Source organism: Spinacia oleracea, chromosome 6, assembly GCF_020520425.1.
Source record: "Spinacia oleracea cultivar Varoflay chromosome 6, BTI_SOV_V1, whole genome shotgun sequence".
NCBI lineage: Eukaryota > Viridiplantae > Streptophyta > Magnoliopsida > Caryophyllales > Amaranthaceae > Spinacia > Spinacia oleracea.
This window is the reverse complement of record NC_079492.1, coordinates 9,808,716-9,826,006: the sequence shown is the minus strand read 5'-3', so window position 1 is coordinate 9,826,006 and position 17,291 is coordinate 9,808,716. Positions and strand designations below refer to the sequence as shown.

The window sequence follows — 17,291 nt, the reverse complement described above, 5'->3', positions numbered from 1 at the left end:
GACCTACTGATGGGCCTTGGACCTGGAGGTGTATGTGAGTTTATGAGAGGATTCGCGGTGGGCCTTTGGGCCTTCTTTCTGGGCTATCATAGTACGGCCAGGTGGCGCTCTCCAGGCCACATCAAAGATAAAAAGTAAATAGATTAGAGCTGAGTTGCATAATATAGCTGATAGCTTTCAGATATTAAGTTTGGCGAAGATAATATTGAAATCAAACCAAAGAACGTAGTAGTATGAATTATAAAAGTTGGGACGGAGGGATATAGTTGGTTATCTGCTTTTCTATTTCTGCAGCACTTTCAGATGCAGCATGTGACTTGAATTCAAAAATGTTGATTGGTTTTATATTTTCTATACTACACCTTTCTTGGGTTAAATGCAAAAATAAGACCAACAACTCATTTACAAATCAGTTGTGTACGTCAAAAATTGAATGGCAATATCTAAGCAACCCATTAATCATCAAATTTGCTCTGTAACAGATCGATAGCATCGACAACCAAAACAACCTCCAATGGCATAATAACCCGCCTAATACTCCATTATACGATCACTCAGAACCCCAAAAAAAATAAAATAAGCAGAATTACGTAATTGAAAAAGGAACGTAAAGTTTAGATGTATATACATACAAAAAGGGTTAAGAGAAATAAGATAAATTTTTATTGGAATCTATCTTTATCATATTAATTATCTACCAGTTTAATCATGGCAAGACTCTAATTTTTTTTTAATAAACTTAAAATATTTTATATGTGATGACATGGAAATCCTACGTGGACGCTCTAAATGCTCTCCAAAAAAATCCCATATATATATATATATATATATATATATATATATATATATATATATATATATATATATATATATATATATATATATATATATATTAGATTCCACCTGTTTGGTAAAATAAATTTAGAATTTAATCCTACCGATAATATACTCTCCTACTCTTTATTCTCATCTTTTTTTGTTTTACACCTTCCCCTACTCCTTCTACTTAAAGATGTAAGGAAAAAAACTAAAATTCAATCTAATATAAAAGGCAGACATTATATTTTGATATATGGCACCATCTCCACCACCACAATCGCTCGCTTTGCTTCAACTCGAACCATCACATTCTTCTGTCACTAGTCGAAATTTTGTTTTTGGTGGTTGTTTTTTTACAATTGAAGCTACAAATCTAGACTTCAATGTCCAAAATTTCGACGATTAACAATATATCTAGGTATTTTATTCAAAGATATGTTTAGTTAAATTATTTTTCAGTATTCTAATTTCGTCATTTTGGGTTCTTACAGGGGTGTTGATGGTGGCGTTAGGTAGTGTTGGCGATTTGATGGCGAATCGACAAGGTAGTAACTTTGTAGTATAATTTTTATGATATTGATTTTTTGGGTAGTAACATTAGCTAGGCTGTCATGGTGTTTGTTTGATCGAGTTTACACTATCGATTTTATTTTCATTTAATATAATTCCATATACCCACCCCCTTGAGTACGAGAACTCGATACCATAGGGGTTTTGGAGGTGGGTTCCCAAATTTTAAATTTTATAAAAGTAGTTAACCAAACATCAAGTATGGGGTTGGATGATTTCAAACCCATACCTGATTCTAAAATATGCTGAACCAAATACTCCATCCGTATTTAGTTAAGGGATACACTTACCTTTTCCGACCGTATTTAGTTAAGTGTATCTCTTAAATAAATACGGAGGGAGTACACCCTTAATGAATTGAATTTCCATTTGTCTACTTGGGCAGGCCCAAATTTGTAGCACGGTTTCGAATATAGGCTATGCAAGTGTGAAATACAGAGTAACATCTTCTTCAACCTAATTTCAGTTTTCTGGCGGAAAAACTTTCATACAATCAGCAAGTTTGCTTGGGAAACGTGAATATTAGATTGAAATCTCGTTTCCCATTCGTTTCCGGTTTGAATTCAGTTTCAAACACGTCTCCATTTTTCTGAAACGGTTTCGGCGCGTTCCGAAACGCGTTTCCCGGTTTCCCCGTTCCAGGACGTTTCGGAAACGGTAAGTCGTGATTTTTTGGCGTTTCCGTGCTTCGTAGGCTATAAGTTGTTGAATTAGTGGCCCTAAATTGTAGAATTTGTGATTTTAATTTTTGAATAATGCTCTACAATTTTCGCATGCAACGTGTTTGATGAAATGCTCACAAGAATTTTGGATAGAAACTGAATGCTATTGCAAAATCAGATTATAATTAGTTTTTGTGGGAAATTTAATGGGGACATGGTGTTGTTTGTGGGAATTTTAATGGGGAGAACTGCAGCCCATGAATAATCCTCAAAGATTTGCATTCTTGTAAAAAGAGGACAATACTTGGGTAGTCGGATGGTTCATCAGATTCTTGATTAGCCATGAACATGAAGATGATGAAATGATGCCTGCCACTATTTATGAAGTGTTTCTGGTTATACTTGTTGACTAATGATTGCTACTAGACAAAAGTGTTTAATTTAAGGTAATACCAGATTTACGTGTTTACTCCATTGTGTGTCCCCTTCGTAAACACACACCGCTATGAATTTAGGGGTGTGAATCATATAACTATCTTTCATATACTAGATAGCTTTGCCAATAATTGAAATGTAGTGGAGTGCTTTACTTCTAGGTTCTTGGAATGACACGTCTAGGGAGGAACAGAAGGGGACACAACTTCAATTAGTTATTACATTGGTTATTATGGTTTTTATGATGATCGGGGTTTGGTGTTGGATGAGCGTTGCTACAGTTAGGGGTGCTCAAATCAGGGAGAAAGAAAGAATAGGAAATTGTTCACTCATTATACTTGAGTCATTTATAAGAGAGAGTGATGTAAATTGCAAAAGTGAACTCCGTGTCAATCCACGTAGTGCGATTTTGTGAACTTAGGAGTTTAGTCCCTCTGCCCCTCGGTTAGTTTATGTTTTTTTTTTAACGTCTGTTTAGGCTTGTTGTTGACTTGTTGTTCTGCTTTGGTTTTGGTTTTAGATGCTGGAGGTAGTCTGGTTAGCGTTCTATTCTGAGTTGGGCGTTTAATGTTGCTTTTGGTAAATCGGTAAAAGGAAGAGTTGGAGTGGAAGGCTTAAGCTTTGTTTTGTGATTGATGTGTGCACATCAGTTGTTGTTGTTGTTGTTGTTGTTGTTGTTGTTGTTGTTGTTGTTGACCTTGTTGTACCTTCTGCAGACTGTTGGTTCTTCATTTGAAGCCAAATTCTGTTCCTTGTGTTTGCTTCCTTGTGGATGTTAATTTCTACTCTTTCTTTCTTAGGTTGTTGAGGCAGTCATGTTTAGCTTTTAAGCGTAGTTTGTTAAAGCAAGATTACAATAGTGTACCTTGTTCTTTTTCCTTCAAGAACTAAAGAGGTCTCCTCTCTTGATTTTAATATTTTATTATGACCAATGGTTTTTTTGTATGTTATTTATATGGAGAAATGGTTTTATTTGTTGCTAATTTGTACTTCCAATTTACTAGCTTTCTTGTTTCGTGTTGTACATATATAGATCTACCATACACTACATAAGAGATTCCTTTCCTTATTACTTACCAAACATCAAGTAAGGGAATTGTACATAAGCGGTTCCTTTCTTACGATATACCAAACAACCAATAATGATAATAGTTAATATACCCTTTCCTCTTCTTATGTGTTTCCATTCCACTCCCTTTCCAACATTCAATACCAAACATGCACTTAATGTGTAATGAGTCGATATGGCTTTAATTTGTTTGAATTACTAAAAATCAGGTTCACTATATGTTTTCCGATGATTCTAGATGGGTCATTGTTTGTCATAGAGAGCCATGGCTGGGTTATGAGAACGACCTGAAACTAGTATTACCTATCGTTGTACAGGTATGCGCACAGCCTAATTTGTAATTACACCATATACTACTTTACTTATTTATTCACTTCGCGGATTGCGGGTATTGGCGTATTAGACTATTAGTGGTTGCTTGGCGGTTTACTCCCGCATAAGGAGCTAAAATTATGGCATATTTGTTTGTACTTTCATAGTTGATGTATCTTTTATGAACTATGTCTCCTTTTCTCACATTTAAGCATATATGACCAAGACATTTCTTATAAACACCTAGATGGGGTCGAGAGTGAGGGGTAGATGGCTTCTGTTGCGGAAGCTGAGAGCCTTTAAGAATTTGAGCTTCATCATGAAATGGTGCTCTGTGGTTTCTGTTAAGAGTTTTAAAGAATCTGGGTATCCTGCTTGTCAAATACATTTTAACGAGTTTGTTCTTCTACAATTAATGGCTTGAAGTCTGTTATCGTGTTGGATAGGGCTTGGAAATAGGAACCGTCACCTATTCTTCTCAGACCTCTCATGGCTCTGTGAATTTTGCAGATGAGTGTTGCAACTGATTCTCTTGTGAGCTCATCAAGTAGTGATGATTTTGCGGCATTGCTTGACGCTGAATTAGATTCTGACTCGTCTGATGGATCACCGGATCAAGATTGTTCAGATGATGAAGATAATAATGCAGAGGGTGCAAGGTATGGTTTATGATTTTGTTGTATGTTTATGGTCTTTTCCATACGTGATGTACACGAAAACAAAGAAGGGCTTTAATTTTTGATTCCTTGATGGCTTGGCTTCACTCACTTAGGTTCTGGGTTGAAGGGTTAGATTCATATTTTAGGCTTCACTAGAAAATAAAATGAAGGTGTATTCTTGAATTGGTTTTACATGGAATAGTACTTAAGGGTGGTACTAGTATTTGACTTTTATAGTTTGGATTGATTCTGGGAACGGAGGAACTAGTGTAACACCGTATATCTTCAGGGCTGTAGGAATGTAGGATGGAGTGGGTTCTTTGCACGGATTGCACCATATAAAAGCAAATCTAACCTTCTGGGTTGAGTTTTTGAAGGTACAAGGGGCCTCTTCTGGCACTCAAAATAATTTTCTGGAATTGATCTTTGGCAATTTGTTTATTGGGATAGAGTAATACTTTGGGGCTTTCTCTTAATATATGCTTTCCTGGATTTTCTTGGATAGTTTCTCTGTCAAATTTGAAGTGTGCTTGAAACTCTCTTTCTATCTCTTGATTTCTGTCATTCTTTCTGTTTGTGTATCCCTTGTGTTGCCTTCTTTCCTATTTATAGGAGCAATAATGTTCCTCCTGTGTACTTCTCCAGTCAACTATGCTACTTGATCCTTCACTACCTTGCCATGACCTTATGTTATTCATTTCAATTTTGGGTTAGACATGGGTTGCTGAAAACTTGAAAGAATCTACACAGTCGGGGTTGGAGTGTTGGACACTGTGTCCAAGAATCTACACAGCCCGGGTTGGACACCTGTGCGATGGGATGGGACCCATTAAGAGTCCTGACAAGACCCTGAAATTACAAGGTCAGACCTGACCCTCTACATAAATGGGGCGGCCTCTTAAAGGGTCAGGACTTTGTTAAAAAAGGGGCTGGGGTGGGCTCTAATTGGGTCATTCTGTTTTCTTATTTTACTAGCTCTTCCTACACTCCACTCTTCTCTCATCAGCTACTCTGCTGTGGTGACATTCTCTCTCCTTCTCAGGTCTTCTCTCTCTATCTTTCTCAATTCTTCTCCTCTCTAACACACCCATAAATTCTGGTAGCACCATATTAGTATGTAATTTCCTAAACATCTTGAACTCTCCAAATACAGAAATCATTGAATTCTCTCTATTTGATGTATTGCTATTTTTTTATTTGGAATTTGTTTGGGGTTGTTAATCTAGTTTTTTTTAATTGATTAGTCCAATAATTAATGTGTTTCTTGCTGTTCTTTTTCTTGTGCCACTAGTTGTTCAATGTTTTGTCTGAATGAGTTAGGGATTTACTTATGTTTTTAATGTGACTGTCACAAGATTCAGTTGAGAAACTTATGGGAATTTGATTGAATGCCCATTAGTGATGAGCAGTTGATTAAATACTCCTTAAAATTAGGAAAAATTGATTCTAAAAATACAACCTGTAATCAATCGGCTTAAAAAGGGCCGACTATATGTTTATCTAAGAATAACACAACCTTTTGAACCTATTTTCTTTTAAAAGGCTTCCCTCTATAATAGCTTGCTACAACATTTTTTAATCTTCTTGTTAATTATATATAGGAAAAATATTTAATTTGTGAGGTTGGTTTCATATTACCTATTGTAGCAAGTCATTTATGAGGGGAGCCCTTTAAAAGAAGACAATTCTAAAAGGTTGTGTTATTCTTAGTTAAATGAAAAGTCAGCACTATTTAAGCAAATCGCTTAAAGGTTGTATTTTTAGAAACAATTTTTCCTTAAAATTAATACTTGCCTCTGCATGAAGTAGGATTCAAAGCAACAGGTTTTGCTTTCTTGGCATTTCAGTAAAAGGCAACATTGTTAGTTAATGTATGTGATTCCACTATGATGACACTTAATATAGAGATGAAATATCCTGTTGGAAATCATACTGGTGGAGGAATTTGGTGTTTGAATAACTACAACACTAGAATAAGAATAAGGAAGCTGACGGCTGTCCTCTCTGTTGAATTTACAGGTCACAAGTGTTAAATTAAAAAGCAAGAAATAAACTTGGATTTTATTCCCAAAAAATGGGCCTTGTCGGGTCAGGATTAATGGGCATTGACCTGACACGCTGACAGGCTAAATCGCACTCCTATCAAAGATAAACCTAACATTCACCAACTAAAAATATAGCAAGGGAAGCAGGGATCGTATCCACAGGGAAACAGACGTTCTTTCTCCTATTAAATTACTAATCTAGACTACTGGTAACAAGAGTTGGATTGGTTTGTGTATTAAACTAAAACAAGTAATCAAATCGGAAAATAACAATATTAAAGGAATCTAGGGCAGCGGTTCACCATAAATGCAGACCGGGATTGGACAACGGACAATAACAATCAATTAACAATCATAACTAGGAAAACATGCATCTCTCGAATCTTATGAATTCCTTAGGATAGAACAACTAGCGGGCTCTCGCTACGTACTAGAAATAATTCCTATCTAATAGCCACAGACCAAAAACATCAGATTTATACCTCTCGGCGCATAATCTAAGGTTAATCAAACTCAAATCAAAATAGTCCGGCCGAACAGAATTGACTAGCAATGATAATAAGCTATAGAAATTATAATTAATCAATCAATAATCAAGTCCACATATAATCCTAATCATGCATTCATGGATCCCCTAAACCCTAGAAATTAAACTACTCACTCATGGTAATAATTAACAACGCAATTAACATAATGGAAAACATGATTAAAGCGATGAATTAAATTAGAGCAAGAAATAATACCGAATTAAAGGACAATGGAATAATAAAGCTTGAATCTTTGATTAAAATTAAAACTAAGTGTTTGGAGAAAATAGAGAGGACTAAAATAAACTAAGGGGTTGTTTGGTTGACATTTAAAAATGGGGGAAGTGGGAATTCATGGGAATTTATAGATTGGCTAGTTGTTTGGTTGACATAAAAAAGTAAAAATGGAGGAAGTTGGAATTCATGGGAATTTTGAATTCCTACCAAACATGGGAAGTAAGTTACCTAGCTCCCCCTTGGTCAATCAAAGTTCATGGGAATTTCTAATTCCCATATTGTCAACCAAACAACTTTGAGAAATTCCCATGAATTTAACAAGGGAACTAATTTCCCTTGAATTACAACTTCCTATGGGAATTAAATTCCCATGTCAACCAAACAAGCCCTAAGTAATTAGAGACTAGAATAATAGATGTCACTCCAAATAAAAGAGCTAAGCTTATATAGTTTGCCTAAATTAAAGCTAAAAAACGGAAATAAAACTCGCGAATATCTGCTGTAGGTTGGCGTCGCCCGATCGGGCGATTTGCTCGACAGTCGGCCCGATCGGGCCAAATGCCGCCCGATCGGGCGGTTTGCGAAAAGTTGATATCTGCTTCTGATGGGCGCCCGATCCGGACCGGGCGAACTGCGCCCGATCGGGCGCGTGTAGATGGCTTCAATTCTCTTTTAATTCCGCCCGATGGTCGCATTTCGCCCTCAGTTCACAGGGCGATTTGCAATCTTCAATATCCTTCGCCCATATCACCGAGTCTAACTCCAGGGGCTCAACCATAAGCATCTAAGGCTCCCGAAAGTCGACGATAGAGGTCCCGAACTTCCTCGGGCTCGTGTAGTGGCCTAAATCACCATGAAACGGGTCTAAAAAGACCAATTTCTCATAATCAAACCTGAAACTCAAGGCACACTCAATAACATATATTAGTACTAAAAACGGCTCCTAAGAGCTCATTTGACGCATAAAAGTACTAAGGGACGGGGGTAAAACACTATATAAAACACACATATCACACGCCCCATTTAAGACTTACTTACCATGACCCAACCCAACCCATTGCACAAGTCTAGTAACAATGTAATTAGCATATTGTTGCTTGTATTTAATCTGACAATGTTTTTCTTGGATGTAATGCCTTTTTAATGCTAAAGGCCTAAAGTAGATGGGTGAACTTGGTGATCTTGTGTAAATGTGTGTTATCGATTTATAAGAATCTGGTTTTCTTTTCCTTTTCATTTTTCTACTGCTACTTTTGTGCCTTAATTTTATGAATTAAGATTAGGTTCGTATAATTTCTGATTTCGAATCAGCGCTTCAATTCTTAGGATCAAAAGACGCAAGGTGTTGGAGATGGACACCAGAGTGGAGGTGCAAGGTTCAAATTCCAATGGCTTCACTGAAAAAGCTATAGGTTATTTTCTGATTAGAAAATTCAGAATTGAATAAGAAAATTGAAATTTGTTTATTAAAATTTGTAAATATGTAAAGGCTTTCAGGTTACATGCATGTTTTTGAAGGTCTTACATATACAATTTCAGCATGAATTTTTTTGCTCTTTTAGTCTTTTTTGTAATTATTTTTATTTTTTTACAAATATGAAATTTGAATATATTCATATTTTTCATTTAGTCTTCTATATTGATCTAGTTAAATAACACTTTGAATTTGTCAAGTATATCAAAAGTAGTTTTATGAAAATTACAAACGAGTTTGATGAATTCCGAGTTCAAATTTTGGTATATTATTGACAACTAATATGTGGTGGTTCATTAGCATTCAATCTCGTGGTGTTCTTTATACGGATTAGTGATTACTGAATAACATATCTTTATCCAGAAGAGGCTACAACAGATTCATGTACACATCCTGGTTTCCTTAGAGATATGTGCATTTGCTGTGGAAAGAGAATGGATGATGGAGCAGGTGTTGCATTTGGATACATTCATAAGGTACATCTATTTTGAGTAAGACATCTGATCAGCTCAAAGCACTAAAATGACGCTGTTCATATGTACGCTTAGCAGATGAACAGGAATATAACCCCTTTGTGCTATTCAAAAGTTAAGCATCAACTCTTTATTTCCCCTTGTTATTTAGTTGGTTTTAATGGCTAGTATTGTGATGTTGGATTAATTTAAAATCTTGGTATTTCATGTGTATCGTTACAAATGCATAAAGAGTAAAGATGGTACTTTTAGTTATTAGGGTTTCTTTTAGTGATTATAATGGGCACATTTCTTGCTTCATTTACCACTTTATGTTGTTGTTGTTGCATTTTTCATTATTAATGTACTTTTTCAGTTCCCCTCGAAAAAAATGTACTTTTTCAGCTGATTGGAGAGCTTGTTCCATCAAATTTTTTTTAATGGAATTTGAGATTATTTAAAATTGCAAACTGCAGGACTTGAGGCTTGGTAGTGATGAGGTTTCTCGGCTGCGTGATGCTGATGTGCGGACTTTGCTTCGCAATAAGAAACTTTACTTAGTTCTGGATTTGGATCATACACTGCTTAATTCAACTCGGTTAGAAGATATAAATTCAGAAGAGGACTACTTGAAGAGTCAGACAGACTCCTTTGAAGGTCTATCCATTTACACTCTTTCTTTATTGCTTTTATATAACATTTGGATTTATTGAAAATATTCTGTAATGATCTCTTCCTTTGCATACTATTGACTTGAATTTTGAGTTTTTTGTTTGCATATCATATTTTGGCCATGACTTCTAGCTGTTGCTGTTGGGTGTGGAATGTTTTCTGACTTTGATCCCCCCCGTGCTTATTTGATTGTTTGTAGGTTTTATTTTTACCCTGTATCTTGAGTTAATTAATTAATTAATTTTTGTTTCTTGCTTATTTAGAAGTTTCCCTTGATATATTTTTGTCGCAATGGAGCTCCTCTTGTGTGGGTGGGTGTGGGGAGGGGGAGAGAGCAGGGATCAAATTGGAGAAGGACTTTTTTGGGGCAGACTGCAGACCTGAAGCAACTGATAGAATTTGTGGAAAGATAAACAAAGCTGTGTCGAAGAGAAAAAATAGGGAGACCCAGAAACCTGCTCTTGGCTGATCTCTATTTCTATAGGCTCTTCTATTAAATTTCATGTACTTATGGCTGTGTTATAGTTCTTGAGAGTTTAGACCAGTGGACTGGGACTTTTGATCTGGAATTAGATGCATGAAACAGTGATCAAAGTATGGTTTCTGGTTACTTGATTTTGATCATGACCCGGTAGCTGGGTGTGGAATGGATGATGCTTTGTCACCAAAATAATAGTCAGGGATAGGAAAAAGGAATATGGTAGAAGAAGAATGATTAGAGTGAAAGAAGAGAAGCCAGAGTGGGAATATAAAAGGAAGGCAGAAACTGATAGGAAGAAACACGAGAGATCCTGACAGCACCAGCAATATTACGTTTTATTAAATTGTTTGTTCCGGAACATGGTGGTCTTCTACTAAGAGAGCGTCGTGTACAGGGAACAGCGGCTATATTTGTAAAAAAAGTACAGGACTTGGCCAAGTCATCACATGTGTAGAGTATGCCACCTGACGTTGCTGGAAGCTTGGAAGGAGAAGTGTTATAAGCTTTAAATGGAAGCCTAACTAAATGTAACCATTTTTTATATAAACGAAGACTTCATATTCTTGCACTAGGTAACCAACAATAGATAGGGAATTATTACGACCTTGAGAACTTGGAAAAAACCATGCTAACAAGTCCGTAAGTTATTGATCTTCCTAATCTTCCTCTTGAAATAAACGATAGGTTCTTGATTTTCATCTCTGTTTTGCGTAAATGCGTAGTTAGTTTTTAATTGTAATTTTATTGCTGACATGACTATCATAATGTATAGTTTGACACTTTGATCATTGTCTGTACAATTTGATTCTCGGATGGGCTATCTTCCTGGCGTATTTGGGACACCTCTAGCTGTTGGAATATTTCTATCGTTTTCATCATCTTTGTCTGATGCGTGTATTTTGCATCTGGCAGATATTTCAAAGGGTAGTTTATTTCGACTTGATAAGATCCGCATGATGACCAAGCTAAGACCATATGTTCGTACATTCTTGCAAGAAGCAAGTAACATGTTTGAAATGTATATTTATACCATGGGTGAGCGCGCTTATGCCATAGAAATGGCAAAGCTTCTTGATCCTGGAAATGTGTATTTTAATTCAAGAGTGATTTCCAAAGCTGATTGCACTCGAAGGCATCAAAAAGGGCTAGATGTGGTTCTGGGTAAAGACAGTGCTGTTTTGATACTTGATGATACGGAAGCTGTAAGTGTGCTACCTGCTCCCTTCAACTCATTATTGTTTTTTATACTCCAGCAATAGATGTCCTAGCCTTCTTTTTTGGTTATTATCATGTTATTGTTTCTTAGTGTCATTCTCCTTATAACTTCATGTGTTTTTGGATTTGTTTTGATCAATCTGTATTTGCTGTCAGCCTGTCGTAAAAGTATGAACCTGTCCAATTTCATATCTCAGTTTTGATCACAGGAATATTATGGCTGATATTTGCACCTATACTAAGGTGGGGTTAAATAGATGATTTAGAGTCCTCGCTATATGGATAATCATTATTCTAGGTGTCTGGCATGTTTGTGTAATTGTAGTTCAAGTAATCCGGACGTATTAGGACAGAAATGCCCTTTGTTTTGCGCTTTCCATTATGGTAGACTGTTGAAGAAATTTAACACAATAATTTTTAGTTCATCTGGAACCTTGCACTGCCCCTGCCTATTCGAGTATGCAGTGCGTGCATTGAAATAGTTATGTACAGAGTGTTTTCTTTCCAAGTTGTAATGTATTTCTGGAGATGGGAAAAAAGGTTGAAACTACGTAGGAAAATAATAGACTTTTTTTTTTACTGCTACAGAAATGTTGTCTGTAGGATCCCCATTTATGACTTCTGGTCATTATCTGATCTCTCTATTGGTTACAAAGTGCTTTCACCTAATAACACTTTATTTGCGTCCATTCTCTACAACATGATTCTCTTTTCTCACTAATCACCTGTTGGTGTTTTATGCTTCTTATGTTTCCTTTTTTGGCACACTAGATTTGGCTCTGGCATACTACATATCAATGGCTGGGGGTCTCTTAATCTGTGAATGAATTCTGAATTTGGATCATTCATCGCCAACAGTACTAGATGAGATCGAGAACTCAGGAAACATAATAGATTTTGAACCTCTTACTTGTTTCAAAAGGGACTTTGGAGATGGTCCCTGGGTCTTGTGGATTGAAATAAATGCATGTTTTTTAGGGGAAAGTGGTAAACTATTCGAATTGGGTGTCTGTGTATAGAGGGGTGATTTTTGGCTCAATGTGGCATTTTAACTGGGTATTTTGCTTGTCTAAGCTTAAGTGATTCATCATGATTTCCATTCACTCTTTTAAGGAATTTTTATTTTTAATAATGTCTTAGTCCTTCATTTTAATTAATACTTGGTTGAATCTCTCCATAGAAAATGGATGTTGGGTCAATAATTTGATTGTAATTTTGAATAACATGTATGTACTTAACTCACGTGGGTCGATTCTATGGAAAAATTGTAGGTCTTAAGAATTCAATAGTACGGAGTAGTAATCATCAATTATCATGCTTGAGTTTTCATTTTGTGCGCCAGAAAAATCAACATTTAAGGCAACACTATAGTTGGTTGATTTGTGAAATTGCGTCATACACGGGTTTATGATGTAATGGCTCTTAGACGTAGGATGGGGAAGGAGAGTAGAAAAGATAAAAAGGACTGAAAGATGAGAAGTAGAATAAGTTGCATATGATTTTGCAGAGGGCTTTTATGGTTGCAGTTTATGTTAGATTTGGGAAAGTTAGATTTGCAATTAGTTTATGGTTGCTTTTACTGATTGGAAAAGTTAGATTTACAATTTTGGATGCAGTTTTCATCACAAATGAATTTAAGGTTGCTTGGTGAAGTCTAGTTGGAATGGTCGATTGTGGTACATAGACGTAGAAAGTGATGTAAGAGCATTAGATGAGAATGAGGGTGAAGCTAATGATTCTTTACATGAAACTATCGATGTGTTTTTGTCGTTAGTCACTTGTAAATGTGCATGTGGAATTTGAAGAATAGCACCAGATTGCCTTGTGGCGTCTACGTTACTTTGGCACGTCACTTTAAGCCTCATACCCTGTCTACCTAATCCGGCACCGTATCCGGGGAAGGACAGTCGGACACAGCAGGTTCAGGCTTGTTTGGTATAAAATTAGGAAAGGAAATGAAAATGAAATAAATAAGAAGGGAAAGGGTAGTGTTAGCTATTACCAATATTAATTTTTTGGTATACCTTAGGAAATGAATCACTTGTAACAAATTGGGGATTGAGGAGGGAATGGTGGTAATGGTTACCCTTAGGAAATGGATTGTGTTAGCACTCCTCTCATACCAAACATTAGGTAATGGAAATAGTTAATTGATTCCATTTAATTTAAATCACTTAAAAGTTCTGTATCAAACATGCTCGAAGAGGAGAGAGAATGTGAGGATAATTAAGAAATTTTCAATTTTGTTTATCAACCATAGATCTGTAAATTGGGGGCGAAATTTACATATTTTTTGTTTCAAATATTGGGCCTTCTGTTAAGGATGAAGAATTGAAGATCGATCACACCAATGCGATTAATTTGTTTACTCATCACACGGGTAATCTTCTCCGGTGACGGTTAACTGATATGCTTGCTGCGATTTTGCGGTTTGCTCTTATTTATTTATTTATATATTTTATTTAATATGTTAACTGAAAAAGTTGAAACCCCACGCGACAGTCTTTCTTTCCTTTTTTACACTATTTGCAGCTGTACTGAAAGCCTGCAAATTTATATGTTGAAATATTCTAGGTTTGGCAAAGGCACAAGGACAATTTAATATTGATGGAAAGATATCACTATTTCTCCTCTAGTTGTCGCCAATTTGGCTTTAATTGCAAGTCCCTATCTGAGTTGAAAGGTGATGAGAATGAAGCAGATGGAGCACTTGCAACTGTTCTTGGAGTTCTTAAGAAAATTCATAGCAATTTTTTTAATCCTGTAAGTATTATCCTTTTTACTGGCTACGGTTACTTGTTTGGTCCACTTGAACGTACTTATTGACAATGAAATCTTCTGATAGGAGCATGGAGACGACTTTGCTGCAAGAGATGTGAGACAGGTAAAATATTGTTTTTTTTTTTTTGGCAATTAATAATTGTATTTAAAAACCAAAGGACCTTGAGTAAAAGGAACTCAAGGTATAGAGATTACAGCCCAAAACCTCCTTAACACCAACAACACAAGACCAGCAACAACTAGCTATTAACCACTAATACAAGAGCTTATCTCTAAGCTCATTAGATCATCTACAAGAAACTTTAAACAGGATTTCTTTTACAATGAGAGAGACAGATTTATTGGCACCACTAAACACAATGGAATTCATGTGCAGCCAAATAGAGTAAATTGTTTCAGAGAAGCACATAGTGTAAAGCTGAGAACTAGGTAAAATATTGTTATACCTTGTTATGTGCCATTTATGTTTTGATCTGATTATGGAGTAATTATTATGCTAATTGGCCGTAGGCAGTGTATCTGTCTTTCCATTTCTAGTATCTCCACCATTTCTACCCATATAAACATTCTATGATGCCATATTGTTGACAGTTGCATAGATGTAAGCTTATTTGCAAGTATTCATGTCATTGGGTCATCAATTATAAACTCTTAGTTAATACTCCGTACAATACATTCATCATGTGTAATGGCCTTACAAAGTCAATATGCTCAGTTAGAGTTTAAGGGCTTGTCAATGATGGAATTGATCTTTTCTGGCATCTCTTTGTAACATGAGAGCTAACATACATGAAAATTATGATGCAGGTGCTGAAGAAAATCCGGAAATGAGAGCTAACATACATGAAAATTATGATGCAGGTGCTGAGGAAAATCCGGAATGAAATCCTGAGAGGTTGTAAGATAGTATTCAGTAGAGTTTTTTCAACAGAATCCCAAGCTGAAAACCACCATTTGTGGAAGATGGCTGAGCAGTTGGGAGCAACATGCGCGGTTGAAGTCGATTCCTCTGTCACCCACGTTGTGTCGGAATATGCTGGGACGGAGAAGTCTCGTTGGGCAGTTCAGAACGGCAATTTTTTAGTCCATCCAAAGTGGCTTGAAGCTGCAAACTATCTGTGGAGTAAGAAACCAGAACAACAATTTCCTGTTGAGCTAACGAAGAGCAAATAAGTTTTTGTGGCCGCTTAGGTATGGCTGGAGATTGAGTAAAACGTAGCATGTACATTTTTTAGGTCGCAACACCAAGATGTCTTCCTCCACTCTTTTGGTGGGAGTTGATAATGGTGGCGCAGTAGGAATCATCACTTCAGTAGGGTATTTTGAGGATCCATGTACATGGACTAATTAGTTTAACAGAGACATTTATATATCACTTGTTCTCTTAAGTAGGTTATTTTCAGGTCCTATAAGTTCAGATGAGTTCCTATAAGTTAAATAATTTCAACTATCTTTTGTCGTGTCACTCTTTTTCTTACCGCTTTAAAACCATCTCCTTTTAAGCCATTGGATTGGCTATTTTCTTTTCCGGCTTTTTTTTTTTTTTTTTTTTATGTTGTTGCCACTTTAAGCCTTTGAATTAATTAATTAATTAAGTAGGTTGTAAAACCTTTGTTCTTTATTGGAGAAAGAAGAACCTTCAGCTCACGCATGGTTACTTGTAAGTCCATGTTGGAGGAGTATATTGCTTGATAAAAATGTTTACAAAGTCTTCTCAAGTGGGGAAGGTGTTAGGGTCTTGGTGATAAAACCACTGCAATGGAGTTGGTTCCAAGGACAAGGGAAAGACATGCAAGTCATGGACTTGTCCACGCTTTGAGATTCATAGCGCCTATAAAGCTTAGAAGGTGATTCCTGAGTTATCAGTGACCTTAAACATGGTCAAATGAATTGAACTTTTCTGGTAGTTTGCCAGAAAATGGTGTAGGATCGAGTGAAAAGTATTTGCTTCCCATGGTTTGCTGAAAGACCATTTTCTCGATCTTCTTTTCATTTTCAAGCTCATTTTGGACTTGTGCAGCTGCTAATGACTGGTTTCCTATGCGGAACTGATCCCCATGGTGGCAGCCATTCGTTCGAGCTATGCTTGAATGTCTTCGATCGACATAGTTCTAGTTGGTGCAGGGGAGAATTGAGGCTGGAAGATTGGAGACCCTAGAAAAGGAGAATGACGAACTAAGATGGGAGTTACTATTTCTGGAATTGGGGTAGAAGGTTCAAGACGCGTTAGTCTTTGGCCTACAAATCGGCACCAAGCAATGGAACCGGCCCTATGTATAAGACAATAAGTTTTAGGATTTCAGATTTTACTTGGACAGAAGTTAGTCTAGACTCAAGACGGTTCTTGGAAAGTGATTTTTCGAAAACTTGATTAGGTGAACGTTAAAGGTTATTTTAGCATGAACGATATTAAACCGGATATTAGTGTCATTAGAAATCTAACAACTGCTTACGAATCGTTTTCAGGCATTAAGTATGTTTAGAAGTCATCTGCGCGAACTGGACCAAGGGTGCCCAAGAATTTTCTCACGATTAACAGGCAAGCGTCACAATGTTTTGCGCTAAATAGCGGAGCATTGGTTTTTTCCAGCGTGTACAGGTTGTTTGTGGCTTATTCATGCAGTTTGTTTGTTTATTCTTTTTGGTCAATCTAATTTTCCTGAAGCTTATTTTTACTGTATTAAGCCCTTTGTTTGAGCGTTCGTGCACTCAAACATTCAGCTTTCAGGCACAAAAATGTAATTTGCGCGTACTGGCTTTGGGTTAACTTGTAAATACTATTTCAGGTTAATTTTCATGACTATATTTGATTGAACTTAATTCAGTGAAGATACCTTCGGCGAAGTTTTGTATATGCACTTCGTGGTGGTATTTTCAACTA

The 17,291-nt window shown here is 36.3% G+C and overlaps 1 protein-coding gene across 10 annotated transcripts; it reads left to right on the top strand.

Moving 5' to 3' along the window:
• Positions 1-1,781: 1,781 nt before the first annotated feature.
• Positions 1,782-15,875, top strand: LOC110797269 (RNA polymerase II C-terminal domain phosphatase-like 4). Of its 10 annotated transcripts, none has more exons than XM_056831530.1 (10): positions 1,782-2,046; positions 3,765-3,872; positions 4,378-4,526; positions 8,647-8,747; positions 9,173-9,285; positions 9,738-9,918; positions 11,327-11,616; positions 14,204-14,392; positions 14,475-14,513; positions 15,218-15,414. In XM_056831530.1, the coding sequence occupies exons 2-10, from the start codon at positions 3,774-3,776 to the stop codon at positions 15,239-15,241; spliced, it is 1,185 nt and encodes a 394-aa protein (XP_056687508.1). In that variant the 5' UTR covers positions 1,782-2,046; positions 3,765-3,773; the 3' UTR covers positions 15,242-15,414. The 10 variants fall into 10 exon arrangements, with proteins under 10 accessions (XP_056687508.1, XP_021858054.2, XP_021858056.2 ...); XM_022002362.2 differs by having other exon boundaries at positions 1,784-2,046; positions 9,176-9,285; positions 15,272-15,875; XM_022002364.2 differs by having other exon boundaries at positions 1,785-2,046; positions 8,647-8,711; positions 15,272-15,875.
• The last annotated feature ends 1,416 nt before the right edge of the window (positions 15,876-17,291 follow it).

What these genes read in the sequence shown, in the direction of transcription:
- LOC110797269 (XM_056831525.1), top strand. Translation starts at nt 3,774, where the DNA reads ATGTTTTCCGATGATTCTAGATGGGTCATTGTTTGTCATAGAGAGCCA. An exon ending in CATTTGGATACATTCATAAG is followed by an intron (nt 9,286 to 9,737) that starts GTACATCTATTT and finishes TGCAAACTGCAG; the next exon opens with GACTTGAGGCTTGGTAGTGA. An exon ending in TACTTGATGATACGGAAGCT is followed by an intron (nt 11,617 to 14,203) that starts GTAAGTGTGCTA and finishes GAAATATTCTAG; the next exon opens with GTTTGGCAAAGGCACAAGGA.